At 39.3% G+C, this 20,186-nt stretch overlaps 1 protein-coding gene across 1 annotated transcript in view; it reads right to left on the reverse strand.

Annotated features, from left to right (window-relative positions):
• mfrp (membrane frizzled-related protein) overlaps positions 1-20,186 on the reverse strand; it is a 120,582-nt gene extending 100,396 nt beyond the window's left edge. Inside the window, exons 1-3 of the mRNA XM_067366400.1 lie at positions 20,145-20,186; positions 19,917-20,026; positions 19,601-19,722 (exon numbers count right to left, since the gene is read on the reverse strand). Coding sequence (XP_067222501.1) covers positions 19,601-19,722; positions 19,917-20,026; positions 20,145-20,186 — 274 coding nt within the window. The remainder of the gene's footprint in view (positions 1-19,600; positions 19,723-19,916; positions 20,027-20,144) is intronic.

Below are 20,186 nucleotides of genomic sequence, written 5' to 3' on the forward strand. Positions count from 1 at the left end.
GAATAAAATGGCTAAGACAACATGTAACTAGGGGTGTGACGAGACGGGTATCTCACGAGACGAGACAAGATTTTTACACACTATTTTTAAGAAATCCTCAATGGCGAAATACATGACTAGAAAAAAATATTCTGCAGGTGTATTTGAAATGTTTTAACTAATCATCTTATAATGAATGTCATTTAGTTCTTCTTTCTGAGTATGAATTATCATATGCAGTAAAAGACAACAATACTCAAGTACTGTAAAAGGTTTTGCCACTAACTCAACTGACTGACTTCTCTTCTGTATGATTTGTCTCTTCAGACCATACTGTACATGATTTATGAGCTTCTACAACTTTTGACCTCCTAACTGAACTCCTTTCCACAAACTGATCATAGAAATAAAAACGGTATAAATAAAAATGGTAACACTTTACAATAAGGTCTCATTTATTAACATTAATGTATTAACCAACATCAACCAACAATGAGCAATATACAGTGGGTACGGAAAGTATTCAGACCCCTTTATATTTTTCACTCTTTGTTATATTGCAGCCATTTGCTGAAATAATTTAAGTTCATTTTTTCCTCATGAATGTACACACAGCACCCCATATTGACAGAAAAACACAGAATTGTTGACATTTTTGCAGATTTATTAAAAAAGAAAAACTGAAATATTGCATGGTCCTAAGTATTCAGAACCTTTGCTCAGTATTTAGTAGAAGCACTCTTTTGATCTAATACAGCCATGAGTCTTTTTGGGAAAGATGCAACAAGTTTTTCACACCTGGATTTGGGGATCCTCTGCCATTCCTCCTTGCAGATCCTCTCCATTTCTGTCAGGTTGGATGGTAAATGTTGATGGACAGCCATTTTTAGGTCTCTCCAGAGATGCTCAATTGGGTTTAAGTCAGGGCTCTGGCTGGGCCATTCAGGAATAGTCACGGAGTTGTTGTGAAGCCACTCCTTCATTATTTTAGCTGTGTGCTTAGGGTCATTGTCTTGTTGGAAGGTAAACCTTCGGCCCAGTCTGAGGTCCTGAGCACTCTGGAGAAGGTTTTCGTCCAGGATATCCCTGTACTTGGCAGCATTCATCTTTTCCTCGATTGCAACCAGTCGTCCTGTCCCTGCAGCTGAAAAACACCCCCACAGCATGATGCTGCCACCACCATGCTTCACTGTTGGGACTGTATTGGACAGGTGATGAACAGTGCCTGGTTTTCTCCACACATACCGCTTAGAATTAAGGCCAGAAAGTTCTATCTTGGTCTCATCAGACCAGAGAATCTTATTTCTCACCATCTTGGCAAACTCCATGCGGGCTTTGATGTGTCTTGCACTGAGTAGAGGCTTCCGTCGGGCCACTCTGCCATAAAGCCCCGACTGGTGGAGGGCTGCAGTGATGGTTGACTTTCTACAACTTTCTCCCATCTCTTGACTGCATCTCTGGAGCTCAGCCACAGTGATCTTTGGGTTCTTCTTTACCTCTCTCACCAAGGCTCTTCTCCCCCAATAGCTCAGTTTGGCCGGACGGCCAGCTCTAGGAAGGGTTCTGGTCGTCCCAAACGTCTTCCATTTAAGGATTATGGAGGCCACTGTGCTCTTAGGAACCTTAAGTGCAGCAGAAATTTTTTTTAACCTTGGCCAGATCTGCGCCTTCTCTGCGCTCTCTGAGCTCTTCAGGCAGTTCCTTTGACCTTATGATTCTCATTTGCTCTGACATGCACTGTGAGCTGTAAGGTCTTATATAGACAGTTGTGTGGCTTTCCTAATCAAGTCCAATCAGTATAATCAAACACAGCTGGACTCAAATGAAGGTGTAGAACCATCTCAAGGATGATCAGAAGAAATGGACAGCACCTGAGTTAAATATATGAGTGTCACAGCAAAGGGTCTGAATACTTAGGACCATGTGATATTTCAGTTTTTCTTTTTTAATAAATCTGCAAAAATGTCAACAATTCTGTGTTTTTCTGTCAATATGGAGTGCTGTGTGTACATTAATGAGGAAAAAAAAGAACTTAAATGATTTTAGAAAATGGCTCCAATATAACAAAGAGTGAAAAATGTAAGGGGGTCTGAATACTTTCCGTACCCGCTGTATGTGCTACAGTATTTATTAATCTTTCTTTATGTTAGTTAATAAAAATAGTCGTTCATTGTTAGTTCATGATAGTTCACAGTGCATTAACTAATGTTAACAAATGAAACCTTATTGTTTGTGTTTAATAAGATTAAAAGAAAATATTATTCATTTTTATGGTAACACTTTAAGTTGAAACCATAATCGCACCCTCTCAGTATTCAAAGTGCAAATAAGACCAACTTTTTCTTTGATACAGAGCTAAGAGATGGTACACTGCCCAGCCTAAAATAGCTTTCATATTGAGAGATATCTGTATTCATCAGGGAGTCGCTTTCAAAATGCGGGGTATTGAAATCGCGTTTGAATGCGCGCACACGCGCTTACTTTCATTTTCAGCGTTCGCGCGTAACTCTGTAAATATGGAGCGGCGGCGACCGTTATTCAACTTAATTAAATGTTTTTTTTATTTAAACACAAAGCAAAACGACAGTGGAGGCGTAATATAAACATAGCAGTGGCATATTCTTTCCTAATCATCCACACTCTGTCATGGCAACATCACAAGACTGCTTTTCACGTGGCAAGACCACTGAGCAGTGCAGGTGTGCAGACAGGCCCACAGACAAGTGCAGAGATGCAGGCAAGACCACTGAGTAGTGCAGCCATTCAAGAAGGACCACTGAGCAGTGCAGGAAAGCAGGGAAAACCACTGAGTAGTGCAGCCAAGCAAGTAGGACCACTGAGCAGTGCAGGTGTGCAGGCAAGACCACAGAGCAGTGCCGGTGCAAAACCAACCCCACGGAGCAGTGTGGATGCAAAATTAGCCCCACAGAGCAGTAGTTCAATTAAGTGTGCTCTTTGTAGTGAAGACGCTGATGTGGAGGGTTTCACTGAACATCTGTCTGACTACTATGTCCAAAAATGTTGTGACCAGTGTGGTGCAAAAGTCTGGGGTGCAGTTGGACTGCTTCACCACATTGAAAATTATAATCTTTTGACTAGTCTTGCAGACCGAGGCAGAAAATCTGTGGATCAACCAACATCTTCTCCCACAACATCATTTGCACAATCACCTGCATACTTTGAAGAGCAGCAAGGAGCTCCACAAAGTGCACCTCACACACCATCACCGGACATTAACCTGAGGCCTCCAGAAGTTAATTGGTTGAGTTTTCTCCCAAAGCAGTTATGTCGAGTGATTAAACCAGCAGACCAGAAGTGGATACCACAGTGTCTATAAGACAGCACAGGATGACTGAAGCAGCAGTTTTCACAAAACTGGTTGCATCCAACAAGTCCCAGCAAGCTTACTACTTCACCTCCTGATCCTAGTAGCTACTTTAGACAGCGGATGTTTCTGTGGGCATCAATGAGAATGTGGGGTATTTCTCTGAAATGCACACAGTGCAATAAGAAGATGCACCATTCAGGAATATACACCAAAGTGAGGGAAGTCATTGATATTGACTCCAAATACTACTTAGTTGGAGCAGACTACCCTCGCTGCAGTAACTGTACGATTCATGTCTGCCCTTGGAGTTCAGAGATGCTTAAACAACTTGATCTCTCCCACAGAAATAAAGTTCCCTCTGTTCTGACAACTCAGCTTGCTCTAGACAGGAGGTGTGAATTCACTCCTTGTTTATCATTGGTGTAGGCATGACTCCAGTTCTTAACTGATTTCGACCATGGAAAGTCACGGTGCGCCTCAACATTTTCCACTTCATGCGCCGGTTCACTGCTGGTCTTACAAAGGAGCACCATCCACTGTATGGCACGTTCTGCTCCAAGTTGTCAAACTTTATATTTGAATGGGACAAGGATGACTTCTCTCATCTTAAAGAGGCGGAAAAGTCCATGCTTTTAAAAAAACATGGGGGCCATGTTCCAAAAGAGAACTAAATCCTGTCAAGCATCACCTCCAGTGAGTTAGCCAAGCACTGCAGGAGGAGGACATGTGGAGTGGAAGAAACTCGTGCCGTGATACAAGGACTGCTGGACTGTGGGAACTGACCGACACCACTGGTTTGTGCCTCATCAGTCCAGAAAGCATGATGCATGTGTGTGACTCAGATGTACATGCTTGACGGTGCATCTAGGTGGAACGTCAACCGAGGTCGTCAAGCTGTGGACATGGGTGGTACATCACTAACTAAGATCTATGATGTACGTTTAATGTGCCACATGAATTTCCTCAGCAACAGAGTCCTCAACCCCTGGGAAACCCACTGGTAAGATTCAACATTGTATATTTTATTATGATACAAAAGCTTTGCTTGCTTCTTGAATGCGAAACAGTCAGACCATCATGCTCATGACTGAACATTTCTGTAAAAGTGCTCATTCCAAGTTATAAGATGTGTCTCTTTGTGAAGTTGAAACGTATTTGCCTTAGTAATTTTTCACGTGTGTTAATAATGGATTATTTATCAGCTACACTGTGCTGTACTGCTGTACACATGTGCTGTACTGCTTTAGCCTGATATAATCCTCTCATTACAAAATGTTTAATAATTCTTTATGGCAGATGAGCGTGTAGCTGTGGAGTACTTATTAATAATTATTAGTAATTATTAATAATAGTAAACATTTGTTTAGCATAAATTTTGTACAGTCAATTTTGAAACTCAAATTTATTCTTCTCTTACAAATGTTTAAAAATATTCTAGGAAACCAGTGTTCAAGAGGTGGCTCTTATAGTCCTGACATTGAAGATATTTCCTACGCTGGTCCCAGGACCTCAACTTCGGTAAAGTTTTCTAATACTTGATGCTGATGCTTGTAATTTGTGAAGAATGGTTTATCAGAGAACTGTTAATAAAACATTTCATAATGCAGGTTAAATTTTTAGATAAAATAATTTATTACTTTTATTTGGAGGAAAAAATAAAAAATAAAAAAAAGGTGGTGCTTTGTAACCCTAAAGAGCAAGAGTGACACTTTCAAAATTAAATAGCTGATAGAGTTGAATGGAGAATGGAGAAGGTCCTTGGAATGTATTTCAATTACATATTTAATACTCTTGGAGGCAAAGACTTTTTCTAGAAATTTTTCTGTTGACAAAATTCCTGTTAAATTGGCCGGTTTGGAGCTGATGGCTGTTGGCCCGGCGGAAGGGAAGGCCATCCCTGAGAGTGCGGTGGAGCTGATGGCTGTTGGCCCGGCGGAAGGGAAGACCAACAGTGAGAGTGCGGTGATGGTCAGATATATAAAGATATGTTCCCTAGATCTTTTGGGGATAGCCAAAAGTGAATGAATGAAAAGAAATGCTACTGCCCAATGTTGTGAAAGTTGTTTTGTAAACACATACGCTGCCAGCTAGCTATTTTGTTTGCAAGTTTAAACTGCATATTGTCAAAACAGAAGTTCAACTCCCAAAAACTCAATTCTACTGTTGCTATATTAACATAGCCAAAAACCACTGCCAAGAAATGCTCAACTACATTGATTTGTTCCACAATATTTTTCAGGTATGACCAAAACAGGCAAATCCTCCTCCTATTGGATTGATGTCTGCCATAGGTATGCCCAGGGCACCTTCCAGTTCAGTACAGGCAAAAGGCCTGGAAGCAGAAAATGGAAGGAGGCCCTGGAGCGGATTGATGCCTGTCCCCTGTTCGGCAGGCATATAGTGTGCACTTGTGGGTTCCATAAGGTAGGTATTTGATATAATATATCAAAAGCATGTTAAGTCCCTGTATCATGGTCCATCCCCTGATCTGTTATCAGAGTGCACAGTTCTGCAGAATAATTGGTGAATTTATTTATCATGAATAGCTCAGAGGCAGGGACATCACAGGGAGAACAGGGGGTGAAGTGTTCTCTGTGTAAGTTCTCCGAGCACCTCTCTGACCAGAGAAGAGAGTTGTGACACCTGTGGGGCCAGGGGCCAGGGTCCAGGATTCAGGGTGCTGTTGGACTCCTCCAACACAGTCCAACCATTATGGGGCCCTGTTGGCTCCACGTGTCAGCCCTTCAAAAAAATCTCACACCATCTCCATGCCCCTCGCCATCTCCACGGCTGGTGCAACCTCCACAGCACTTGCCGTCTCCACTGCCAGCACCACGCCACTCTCCAGCTCTACAGCTCTCACCACCGTGGCCCACTCCATCCCCAAGCCACTCTCCAGCTCTACAGCCCTCACCACCACCACGGCCCACTCCATCCCCACGGCCATCTCCATCCCCACGCCACTCTCCAGCTCCACAGCCCTCTCCACCACGCCGCTCTCCATCTCCGCAGCCCACTCCATCCTCATGTCCAGCACCCTCACTGTCCACACCACCTCTGCCTCAGGCTGTTACTGATTGGGAAAACTTTCTTTCCAGTCAGTTCAAGAGAGTCCTCCAGCCAGCAGATTGGGTGTGGATTGCCAAGTGCTTCTTTGAGCCTACAGGATAACTGAGGCAGAAGATCCAGGAGAATTGGTTTTATCCACCGATGCAGCCCAAGCCGTCTCTTCCTGAGCCAGAGTGGTACTTCGGACAGAGGATGTTCTTGTGGGCAACAATGAGGATGTGGAGCATTCCTCTTATATGTCCACAGTGTGGCTGTGAGATGCACCATTCAGGGATCTACCCGAAGGTCAGGGAGGTGATCGACATGGATAGCTGCTACTACCTGGTGGGTGGAGACTGTCCATGCTGCAATTTATGCAGATTGCCAGTATGTCCATGGAGCCAGGACATCCTTTTACAACTGGATGTGGCACACAGGACACTGTTTCCAGCAGTGCTGACCACTCAGCTAGCCCTGGACAGGAAATGTGTGACCTTTCTCAGGCCAAGGATCAACAACAACAGTTCCTCCTATCTCCAGTCAGCAGTAGAGGAAGTCCACAGTGAGGAGTGGGCACGACAGCCCATCCAGTACCTCTCTGATTGTGAGCATTATTTGAGAAAGGTTGCCCTGGTACAATCTGCAACGGCACCTCACTTTTCTGCACCTGCACCCTTCAGGCCACTTCCACTCGCCCAGTGGTTTGAGACTGTCCACTCCAATGATTTTCTCAGCCATCTGGACGAGATGAAGGGGGTGATTACCTCCACCTATGGCCGAATCCTGAAGATGGATTCAACTAAGAAGGTACAAAACATGAAGGTTTGAGCAGGAGTTTTATTTTCAGCCATCCATGTTAAGTAATTGGAATAGACTGTCTGTCTGTCTGACACTGACTTTCTCACTCACTCACACATCCAGTCTCATATGTTTGGCTCTACACTTGCCGCCGGGCTGCTGCGAGCCCTCTACCCGTTAACGTCTCCACCATGTTCGGCTCTTCTGATGGGTGAGTTACCGCTCTCTCAGTCGGTAGCGCTGTTCGTTTAATCACTTGCTATCTTGGTTTGTTATCTCCTATTTAGTTTGCTGTTTTTGGTGAAGTGGCGTTCAGGGTCTGGCTAACGTGGTTTTTGCCTGTGATCAGCTCGCATTTGCTCAGTACTAACATGCCTCAGGCAAAACTTTTTCTTTTTTCTTCTCTTATCTGCCTCATTTTTTTTCACTTCCAAAATGGATTATTGGATATTTACCATCGCAGCTAAGGGCCTTGAATTGCCACCCGTGTCTCGATTCTGTGACGTATGAATGCTGCCGGAGTCTAGGGATTCTCCGGTGCCCTCGATACATACACCGCTCACAGGAGTACCTTTTGCTCTAAACCTGATACCCTTCCGTGCATCTGGACTAACCATAGATCATTGTCCATGCCCAGACAAGTACCCACCGGCAATACTATACATCGCTCTTTAATTTATCTCATTGATGCCCAGCGACGTACCGCTAACTCGAATTCTCTGCATCATCATTTTGCGCTTCTGAACTGTCGATCTATATCGGACAAAGCCCCTTATCTCAATGAAATTATCACTGACAATAAGCTTGACATTTTTCTTCTCACTGAAACTTGGCAAGTTCCGGATGATTTTCTACAGTTAAATCTTCTCGCACCTGAAGGATATAAGTATCTGTCCAGACCTCGTCTGCATGGTAAAGGTGGTGATCTTGCTGTCATTTATCGGGACAGTCTCCGACTCGCGCAACTTCATTTTCATGATACCAATACATTTGAATATATGGTATTAAAGGCTGACTCTCTTATAATTATCTTGCTCTATCATCCTCCTAAAGCCCTGTCCAACTTTTTTTCTGAACTCAGTGAACTGTTAACCCTTGCCTGTTCATTGTCATTTCCCATTCTCCTGCTTGGTGACTTCAATATTCATGTCGATACTGTTTGCTCTAACAGTAATCAATTAATGTCTATTTTTGAATGTTTTAATCTGACTCAGCATGTTCATTTTCCTACCCATACTCATGGTCATATCCTCGATCTGATATGTACATCAAGGGTTGATATCTGTTCCATCTCTTCTTCTGACACTGGTATCTCTGATCACAAAATTCTTGATTTTAGCTTAAGTCTGCCTATGCATAAGAAATGCCTTAAAACTGTTATTTCATACCGCAATTTGAAAGCTATTGCTGCATCATTCTGTAGCTCTATTGTTTCTTTGAACCTTTCAGATGTCTTTGATATTTCTTCTCCGTCCATGATATTATCTAACTATCACTCCATAATTTCTGAAATCTTACAGCAGCATGCTCCTATTAAGACCGGAAGTGTCCCTTCTTCCCACTCTTCTCCTTGGTATACCCCTAAGCTCCGTATTCTCAAGGCTACTGGTAGACGGCTCGAGCGTCTCTATAGAAAAAATGGTCTTACAATACATTACTTAGCATTTCTTGTTCATCTCAAAATATACAAATCTGCTCTTATTTCAGCTCGCTCTAGTTTTGTCTCTGCCACAATTAATAAATCAAGTAACAGGCCAAAAGCTTTATTCAATACGATAAATAAGCTTACTAAACCACCACCTCAAGACACCCTAGCTTCTAATGAGCTTTGCTGTTCTTTTATGGATTATTTGCTCAAAAAGACCGATGCTGTCCACTAATGCTTCTCCACTGATACAAGAACAACTATTCACCAAATCAATCCCGTCAAACTCTTTCTTGTTTTTCTTTGATGACCCCATCTTCTGTCTCTAAGTTAATCTTGAAATCCAACTCTTCTCCCTGTCTACTTGATCCTGCTCCTACTTCTCTCCTGAAACATTGCCATTCTTCCATCTCTGCACCTATCTCTCACTTCATCAATGCATCTCTTACCTCTGCTTCATTTCCTCTGCCACTCAAAACTACTGCAGTTACCCCTGTTCTCAAGAAACCCCAACCTCGACCCCTCTGTTCTATCTAATTACCGTTTGTACTGTACAATTCTACCCTTCATAGAAAAATTACTGGAAAGCACTGTTGCCTCCCAACTCCAGTTTTTTCTAGTTAAAAATAATCTCTTTGATCCCTTATCTGGTTTTCGCCCCCTCCATAGTACTGAAACTGCACTTGTAAAGGTAGTGAATGATCTACTGCTTTCAGCTGATTCTGGTTCTCTGTCTATACTTCTGCTACTTGACCTCAGCTCTGCCTTTGATACTGTCTCCCATGAATTACTTGTTTCTCGTCTCTCTGATTTGGGTATTTCTGGTTCTGCTCTTTCTTGGTTTTCTTCCCATGATCCCATCTCTCTGACAGACAATTTCACATCTCAGTTAAGGATTTTCCATCACCGACTGTCCCCCTGAAGCGAGGTGTTCCCCAGGGATCCGTTCTTGGGCCTTTATTATTCATAATTTACATCATACCACTTGGTCAGATTCTACAACGTCATGGTCTCAACTATCATTTTTACGCTGATGACATTCAATTATACTCAATCTGCACACCTACTCTACCTCTCCAAACAGACAAAATCTCTGCTTGTGTAGAAGACATAAAAGATTGGCTTAATTCAAATTTTCTGAAACTCAACTTGGACAAAACAGATTATTTTCATTGGAACTCACTCACCAATATTTCTACCAATCTCACCTGTGAAATTGCTGGTTCTCACATCAAAACATCCAACACTGTTAAGAATTTAGGTGTAATCATTGACTCCACCCTATCTTTTCAGTCTCATAATACCTCTATTACCAAATCTGCATTCTTTCACCTACGTTGCATTGCCCAACTCCGTCCCTTCATCAGTACCAAAGACACTAAAAATGTCATCCATGCATTTGTCTCATAACGCCTTGATTACTGTAATGCTCTTTTCATTGGCCTACCTTCCAGCTCCATTTCCAGATTACAATACTTTCAAAACTCTGCTGCTAGAATACTCACCCATACCAAGCGCTCTGCTCACATCACCCCAATTTTGTATGATCTCCACTGGCTCCCAGTTGCCCACCGTATTAAATTCAAAATTCTCCTGCTCACTTTTAAATCTCTGCATGGCTTGGCTCCCCCTTATCAAGTCAAGTCAACTCACCTTTATTTATATAGCGCTTTTTACAATGCAGATTGTTGGGGGGCAGATCATTCAGTACTATCGCACCCAAAATCTGGAATTCTCTCCCTCCCTCACTCTGTTGTGTTAATAATATCTCTGAATTTAAATCATTACTCAAAACTCACCTGTTTTCTGAATGTTATACCTCTTGATTTGATTGATTGATTGCTCTGCATTATTACTAATATTTCTCTGAATGTTATGTCTCTTAAGTCCTGTTTTGTAATTTTGTACTTTTTTCCTGTATACTTCCATGTTCATGTTTATTGTTTCTCTCATTGTCTACTCGTATTATCTCCTCCTTGTTATGTACACTGTAAAGCGTCCTTGAGCTCTGGAAAGGCGTTATATAAATAAAACGTATTATTATTAAACATTTTATTAATAGATATAACTTCATCATAATGATGAAAAAGTTTGCATTTGTGTTATATATATTGTTAGCCTGACTACGTCAGACTTCCTACTTCCGCTCAATTTCATTTAGCTTCTGTACTCTGTCTGATACAGCATCAGAGCTTTCTGTTTGCCACCGGTCTGGAAATAGCCGGGCCAATCAACGAACAGAGGGCGGGCTGAGAGCCGTGACGTAGATGCTAAGCGCCGAGTTTTACATTGTAGGTTAGAGAAATCGAAAACCGAAACGACCGCGGAAATGGAAAACGAGACACGGGATGCAATTCGCTCTGTAATGGAGAACATTCAACTCTTTTCCAAACTGAAGCCAGAACAAGAAGAGTGTTTGATAAACATTTGTTTTATCATGTGTTTACAACAGGTTTACAGTGAAAGTTCAATCATAGATTTGAGTTCGATGCATGATGTCTGTGCTTCGATGCGGCTGTACAGGCACATAACATACGTCATAACTAAACGTATCTGATTGGCTTACGGGTAACCAATGATTTTAAACTTCAGACAAGCGCCCCCTAGCGAGAGAGAAAACACTTCTCTATTATGCCATTCCAGCAAAGTGAAGTAGCTAATATATTGTAATGGACCATAACAAAAAGAAGAAAATGTATAGTTAAGCCTGTTAGAATGTCTTTATGTTTCCTTATGCTTGTTTTTCAGATCACCAAAAAGCTGGCTGGTTGCATTGGGGACATGGTTGCATGAATGACCAATATTGGCAATGAGCTTGGACAGGTTCTGAACAGTGTTCTGACAACAGCTGAAGGTGCAGGACTGGAGGAGCTGTGCCAGGGCATCGTCAGACGCTACCAGAATGCTGGCGAGCCAGAGCCAGAGGTCATCTATGTTGACCGGGATTGCTGCAATCAGTCTGGTGGGTTTTTCAGATTACTACTTTATCAAATGTGACCCTGGACCACAAAACCAAGTCTTAATGGTCATTTTTTTAATTAAGATGTAGACATCATCTGAAAAGCTTATTCTGAGTAAGTAATCTTTTCACTGATGTAAGGTTTGTTAGGATAGGACAATATTTGGCTGAGATACAACTATTTGAAAATCTGGAATCTGAGGGTGCAAAAAAAAAAAAAAAAAAAAAAAAAAAAAAATATTGAGAAAATCACCTTTAAAATTAGCAATGCAAATCCACTCACAAAAATAAATGTTTTATATATTCATGGTAGGAAATTTACAAAATATCCTCATGGAACATGATCTTTACTTAATATCCTAATGAACGGCATGAAAGAAAAATTAATAATTTTGACCCATACAATGTATTGTTGGCTACTGCAACAAACGTTCCTGTGCGACTTATGACTGGTTTTGTGGTCCAGGGTCACAAATGTGCATTGTAATATATTTTACAAAAGTTAATAGTTTCCCTACTGGTGATGGTAATTAGCGTTATTATTACCATCAATGTAATGTTATTATAATTAATTATAATGACTGAAAAGTATGTTGAAATGAAATCAAATGCATGCTTTTTGATTATTTATTTTCCCTATCCACAGGTGCACCTGCGGTGCTAAATCTTTTGCGGCCATGGAAGCCTATTGTAAGGCTAGATATCTTCCATTTTATGAGAAGATTGTACTGCGGACTTACTATAGAGCACCACCCTCTCTATGGTACCTTTTGTTCAAAACTTTCCTCCTGTATCTTTGAGTGGGATCAGGAGGATGTGAAAGAACTTAAGGCAGCCAAGAGAGGGGAGTGGAAGAGCAGCCATGGTGGACAGGCTCCCACTGAGGCACAGCTCATGGTCAGCCCAGGTGAACTGGCGAAGCACTGGAGGCGGCAAACGCGCGGGGCTGAGGAGATCCAGGCCGTGATTTCAGGGCTACTGGAATCAGTGTGGGAGCTAACTGACACTACAGAGTTTCGCCGAGTTTCGAGTTAACCCAGACATCATGTGGCATGTCTGGGAAATGTAACAATGTATGTCCTCAGTTTAAAATAATTGCTGACTGAATCTGTGCATTTTCATTCTTAGGATGGAGATGCGCCATGCACACATAAATGTACATGTTAGAGGGTGGAACATGAGCTGGGCAAAAGAAGCTGTGTCTGTGGTGGGGGCCTCAACCCTCAGACATTTTATGTCTGCTTAATGTCTCATTTAAACAACATGAGCCAACGGGTTGGGCTTTGATGCCAGAATTCCCCCCTCCAGGAAAAAACACTGGTAAGCGTTTGACACAGTTGACCATTCTGTACTATTATCTAGGTTAAGTAATATTGGTGTGTCAAATCCAACTTTATCTTGGTTCTTTAATTATTTATTTAATAGATCCCAATATGTAAAGATTGATCAGCAATTATCTGAACCATTAACTATTAACACGGGTGTTCCACAAGGCTCTGTGTTAGCGTCAACTCTGTTTTCAATCTACATTAACAATATCTCTCAGATGATCTGTAGTCAGAAAACCTATATCCATTTATATGCAGATGATACTATTCTTTACGTTGTGGGATCATCATATGATTAAGTCTTAAAATGGGTACAGGAATGTTTTAATAAAATTCTAGAAGCTTTTAATTAATTAAAATAGGTTCTAAATAGTACAAAAACGAAATGTGGTTCGGGAAAAATCAACAAGGTAATAAAGATACTACATCCTTAGATGGGGCAAAAATTGAAGTAGTACCTTCATATAAATATCTCGGAATTTGGCTCGATAGTTCTTTGACTTTCACTTATCATATAAATCAACTTCAGAAGAAAGTTAAATCAAGACTTAGTTTTCCATATCGAAACAGATCTGTATTTACTATATCAGCTAAGAAATATCTTGTTGAAACCACTGTTTTACCCTTGTTTGATTACGGTGATGTGATATATAGAAATGCACGTAAAGGTGTTCTGGAACAATTAGATGTGTTGTATCATGCAGCAATTAGATTGATTACTAATGCACCCTACAGAACGCATCATTGTGAATTATATTCTTCTCTGAACTGGACATCATTGCATACAAGACGAGAAATACACTGGTATATCTTCATTTATAAAGCTTTACTAGGGTTACTACCAAATTATCTTCAAAAACTGCAATTACAAACTAATACATATGCAACTAGATCATCTAATTTTATCTCCTTGACTATTCCTAGAAAGAAAACTACTTATGGTCGTTCTGCTTTCGAATTTACTGCCCCAAATGATTGGAATGTATTACAGAAGTTATTGAAATTAGAGACATATATTCCAGTTTGTGCATTTAAAAAAATTATTAATGAGTGCTTTTATTACAACCTGTAAATGTTTTAACTGATTTTTTTTCCTGGTGTATGTATATCTTAATGTATGGCTGTATGTCTTTCAGGAGACTTTTTTTTCCTCCTGCCAGGCCTTTATTGAAAATAAGAACATGTTCTTATAATTTGCCTGGTAAAATAAAGGTTAAATAAAATAAAATAAAGAAAAATAACGATATCTCTCAGGTCAGTGCTGAGCATTGGAGTATTCTCTCTCTCCTGTTTTTGTATGTATGTGTATCCTCTCCCCATTAACAATGTGTTAAAAATTATCGCAGGGGATCGCATTGCAGTGATTTTCTAAATTTTCAGAGTACACAGTTTGATTCCAGTGGTGTCTTGGGCTGGGAGACAGCCTACCTGGTTAGCCTAAATCGAACGATCACTGTCTTTTCATCACAAGAGGAAACCCACATAATCCAGCTGTACATGGCTCCAGAACAGCAGGCAGCAGAGAGATAATTTGACTATTTGAATCTTCACTAGTTTATAACCCAGTATTCAGTTCGAAACTGGCGCCGCGTTCATTCCGTAAGTAGAATAGGAAAAGCACAGAACATTCAGCGCAAGCGCTTTGAAGAATGTGGAAACGGGAAGTGTGTTCAAGATGATATTTTGTGTTTATAAGGCATCAACAGTTGTATTTTTTTTTTTAAAAATGATCGATGGTTTCTCTAGATAAGACTCTTATTCCTCGTCTGGAATCGTGTAGAGCTCTTTGAAGCTGCACTGAAACTGACATTTGAACCTTCAACCCGTTGAACCCCAGTGAAGTCCACTATATGGAGAAAAATCCTGGAATGTTTTCCTCAAAAACCTTCATTTCTTTTCGACTGATGAAAGAAAGACATGAACATCTTGGGTGACATGGAAGAGAGTAAATTATCAGGAAAAGTGTATTTAAAAGTGGACTTATCCTTTAAGATGAAGAATGTTTTACAGAAATGCATTGCCATTTTGCATATTACATTTCAAATTGAAATTGCTACCTACACTGATAAAAACAACTTGTATGATTTACTTGATAAAATCATTGTAACAATTTGCACTCAGTTTTTCTAAGTAAATTTTACTGCTGTGATATCAAGTACAATTTACTTGCCAGTATCAAGTAAAATGTACTTAACTCTAAATGTAACATTTGTGAAGACATTAAGTAAATGTTACTTAATTATATTTAACTTATCATGTTGTATTTATTAAAAGTAATTAAGTAAATTTAAATTTAAAATGTGAAAATATCAAGTAAATTTTATTAGTATTTATTACTATTAGAAGTAATTAAGTAGATTTTATAATGTCTATCCATTTCACATTTTGAATTACTTAGTTTAATAAATTAATATTACTCACTATTATTATATACACTGCAATAATTCTTGCCTTGGTTTTACTCTAACTTTAGCAAAACTCACACATTCTAAGCAGAATGTTGTAAGAATAAAACTTTTAACAGTATTACTACTTACAATTACTTATTCAGTAATTGTTTAACATGCCGGTCTAACCTGTCGTCAAACTAACGTCAGGCTCCACTTGTCACCACGACGGTAACCCCCAAAACTCCCAACATGACAAAAACTTTTCTAAATCCCACCTTAATAGAACATTAAACAATAATAACAAGTCTTTTACTTATTTATCTTGCTTAAAACACATGAAGATAAACAAATTAAAAATTTTCTCTTCAAATTAAATCCGATGCAAAGCATTCTGGGAACTATAAATCCCCCAGTAGATTATACACAATAAAATTAAGTAAATGTTCATTTAAATATAGGCCTATTAAAAAAAGCAGCATACATCCTCGTTTTAAGTGAGTGCTTCCATTTCAGTAGCAAAACCAAACAAAAAACACGACTTTCCAAACAATTAAATAAATAAAGACGATTACAGCAATGCGACGAGCATCGTGATGGGTCAAAAAGCAAGGTAAACAATATGAGACAGTACGGATGCCCTGTATCTAATGCACGCGGTTGCGAAGCTTCCAACAGCGGTCAGGATTTGTAAAGTTTCCATTGATGCTTCGCAGACCAATGTCTACGGACCGTCTCTGCCACTGCAAGCCGGATCTTGTTGTAAAAAAAAAAAAAAGCGCACCGACACACTTTGCTTTTTTCAGATTAAAATTTACTTAGTTTTTTTGGTGAATGTGCTGTGACTATAAAATAGTTAAATAGTATTTGTAAATATAAGATACAATTTACTTTTTCTTCTCAGTTATGTTATTACATGAATAAAATGTGTACATTTTACTCAAGATATTATAGTACCAACTTAATCTTGATTTTACAATGTATAAATTACATGAATTAATGTAATAGATTTTACCATACAACAAAGTCATTATTTTCAGTGTATATGCTTCCATACACATCTGCATGTACTAAAGTATTTAGCAAAGGGACTCTCAAATGGAGAACAAGTTTGATTACTAAGTTTTTGGCTCTGTGGGTCATATTACGTCACAAATTTTGTTTCTGTTGTTCATGCAGACCTACACTCTGGGTAATGTGCGGTCTGCTTTGGTTTTTGTACATAGTTGTTTGTCATTCCTTTCTCTCATTTTTGTTTCTATTCCCTCCAACAGACATACATACTTTTATTTATTTTACTTAAAAAAAAAAAAAAAAAAAGGATTATGCATCTAAATGGATTGGAATATATAGTGTATATTAAAGTTTACATGTCACTTCCAGTATGGCATTGCTTTTTCTCTTCACTTAGACAATTTTGGCATACATACAAACATACAATGCATGTTCTGAATATCTTAACTCTGAATGTGAATGGCCTAAATTATCCTTTTAAACATACCCATATATTAGAACATTTGTACCGCAAAAAACACTGGCAGCCTTCTGATGTGCTCTTAATAAAACTAAGGGATTGTGTAGGAGCCTGAAAATTATTTTGTTTAAATATTATGCGTGTCTGAATTTATATGTATTTATGTAATATTCTGTTTTCCCCTAATGATGTAATGAGGTGGGCTGAACCTATTATGTCAATGTGTTTTAGTTATATGGTAGCCAGGTGGAGGAGTGGCCAGTTGGGGAAAGGGACACAGTTTTGACATCTTTACATTCACAGACCTTGCTGTGAGAATGTAAGACATGCTGCTGTTCTACATGTAAGGTGGAGGGTTTCTGAAAGCACGCTGCAGACTGCTAACAGCAAACTATGATTCATTGGCAGCTCATTGGCCACTAATGCAACAGCAATCAGTCAGCTACACTATGTAGATAATGATGTGATCACTAACAAATGAGTTACCAAATGTGTTCATACACTGTATGAACATGTAATGAGTGTCAAACCCGTATTCTCTTACTAGTTACCATAACGACAGTGACCAATGAAATATTAAAGATGGCGACGTCCATAAAACTGAAAAAAGTCTCATCACTTTGACATCAGAGACCAATTGAACTGCGAGTTCATCCATTTAAACTTCATTAACCAACAGCAGCATGTAAACGCGCTAGCCGGAGTCTTTATCCGTTGCACTCATGTCTCACGTCTTTTGCGACGTCTCGCGCATGACACGGCATTTGAATTTGGAAAAGAAACACAAAACTGACGGGAGCCACTCCGGTGGAGAACAGTGACTGGATCTAACACCTTAAGTTGACGCACAGCTCATATCTCTGTCCCAGTAAGTTACCGAAAGTGAAACCACACATAAAACACCTTAAAAGAGCAGCTCTCTTGCACTGTATGATGTGACAGACAACTAGTTGTCCAGTGCAGTTCCGTTCACACAGCGCGTAAATTCTGAGAATGCGGTTGTGAGTCCTGAAAATTTACGGGTGTGAGTTCGGTTATAAAATGCAGTTGTTACACCCGTAATTAACCGTACTGTGTGTGAACGTAACCGTATTAAGGACTCAAATACAGGACTGACAACCATATTCTGTTGCTGTGTGAACATGGCCCATAATTTAATATTTACCAAAGGTAAAATATTAAATATTTATTAAACCTTTAGTATCTCCCTCTGTGTGTGTATTCTACAGGAAGAAACGAGGCAACAGATCATCTCTGAGGAAGCTCAGGAACATCAGGAGGAACATGGCTATGATGAAGAGGAACCAAAAACCCCTGTCACACCAGCCAACAAGCCACGAAGGACTTGCTTGGTCATACTTATAGTAATGTTGAAGCCTTACCAAAATCATTATCTTCCATAGCTGGGGAGGAGATGAAGAGATACAAGGAAGTCACACCATTGGCACGCACAGAAGACCCACTAAGCTGGTGAAAATCAAATGACCAATTCTATCCTTTCCTGGCCAAGCTGGAAGAAATACACCTAATATACCTATCCCAGGTACTCAACAGCTTCTCAACGGCTGGAGACATTGTCACGGCACAAAGAAACACTCTGCCTTCAATGCCTGTTGATCAGCTCCTCTTTCTGAGCAGAATGCTGATATTTCTTAATTGTCCAAATGACTTTGAACTTTTGAAGCCAGGAGTAAACAGTAGCATATTTTATTTTAATTTAAGAGTAATTTTGTTTATTTTTATTTTTTATTTATTTCAATGTAACATTTTTTATTTTAATTTGAAACTACATGTGTTAGATTTCACGTTAACATGCATAACCCATTCATGTTTGTGCACACATATTAGGAGCAGTGAGTAGTGAGCACACACACTGCAAACCTCATTCGCTGGCATTGAGTGTGGTAGAAAACGCTGCTGATTCATTCCCTCACCCACATTTTCCTGCTGGTATTGAGAATCAAACCCGCAACCTTCGGGTTATAAGTCTGACTGTTTGACCACATTGGCAGTTGTTGCCTATTGGTTAAAGTTTTCATTTGGGGACATTTCCATCGCAATGTGATATCACAATACTTAGCATATCACAAAATGTTTAAAATCGCAATATTATCGCATTGTTGGGCCTCTGGTGATTCCCACCCCTCGTTTTCCCCATGTTCTCCTTTGATTTTTTTTCATCTAATCATTGTTTTTACTTGCATCTCTATTCAATTAGTTATTGTTTGTCATCTTATGTAAATTGTTTTACATTGTTCTTACTGATATACAGTATATTTCTTATAAAGCCTTACCTGTGATTTAGTTTTTTTTTCTCAGCAAGAATGTTCTTTTAAAAGCTTTATTATACTACCAAAGCTACTGGGCAGCCTTGAAAGACCTCAACCTTTCATTACTCAGCATCACAATAAACAACTAAGTTATAATTTGAAAATAAAACATCAAATGAAATAATGAAAATAACATTCAAAATGTAAGGAATAAGCTATTAAATGATTTGTGTCAATTAACAGAGATTTCTTTAAATTTGCCTGACCTGTCACAAAAATAAAATAAAAAATAAAGACGATTAGAAGAAAAACTAAACCGAATTTAGGCAAATTTACAAAAAACAGCAATACCATATAAAAGATAAATTAGATTTGCTCACTCACGGTTGAGAACAAGCAGTATGATGCAAAGAATAGCCGTAATCAACAACACACCAGTTGATATCATTATTGTTCCATGGCCACCCAGCTGTTCTCTTAAAGTCATCAAACAGTCATTTACCACACTGTGACCTTTTATAAAAGACAAGACATTAAGACAAAAATATAGTAAATGGAATACATAAATTAGATTCACTGCAACATTTAATGACGCTTAAATATTTACAGATTACACTAGTGTGTTATAAAATGCAGTATTTATTCTAAGAATATCCTACATTAAATGTCCCAAAAAGATGGGGGGTCTAAGTATGCACACTTACCTGCAGCTGGCTTTTTAGTAGGTTCAAGGTAAATGTCAATTTTGAAATTTCCTTTGTTTTCCTCATTTTCTTCATCAGGCTCAAAAACTGGGTTGCAGAAAACATTCTATGAAAGTTAAAACAAAGTATTAGTTTAGAACCAGAACTGAAATGTTGAATAAATAACAAAAAAAATACTACCATGGCTACTACTACTACTACTTACAATAATAATAATAATTTACCTCATATGCACTTTGGCTCTCAGTTGAAATGTCCGAGTCCAT

This window comes from Chanodichthys erythropterus, chromosome 17 (genome assembly GCF_024489055.1).
Source record: "Chanodichthys erythropterus isolate Z2021 chromosome 17, ASM2448905v1, whole genome shotgun sequence".
In the NCBI taxonomy this organism is placed as follows: Eukaryota; Metazoa; Chordata; class Actinopteri; order Cypriniformes; family Xenocyprididae; genus Chanodichthys; species Chanodichthys erythropterus.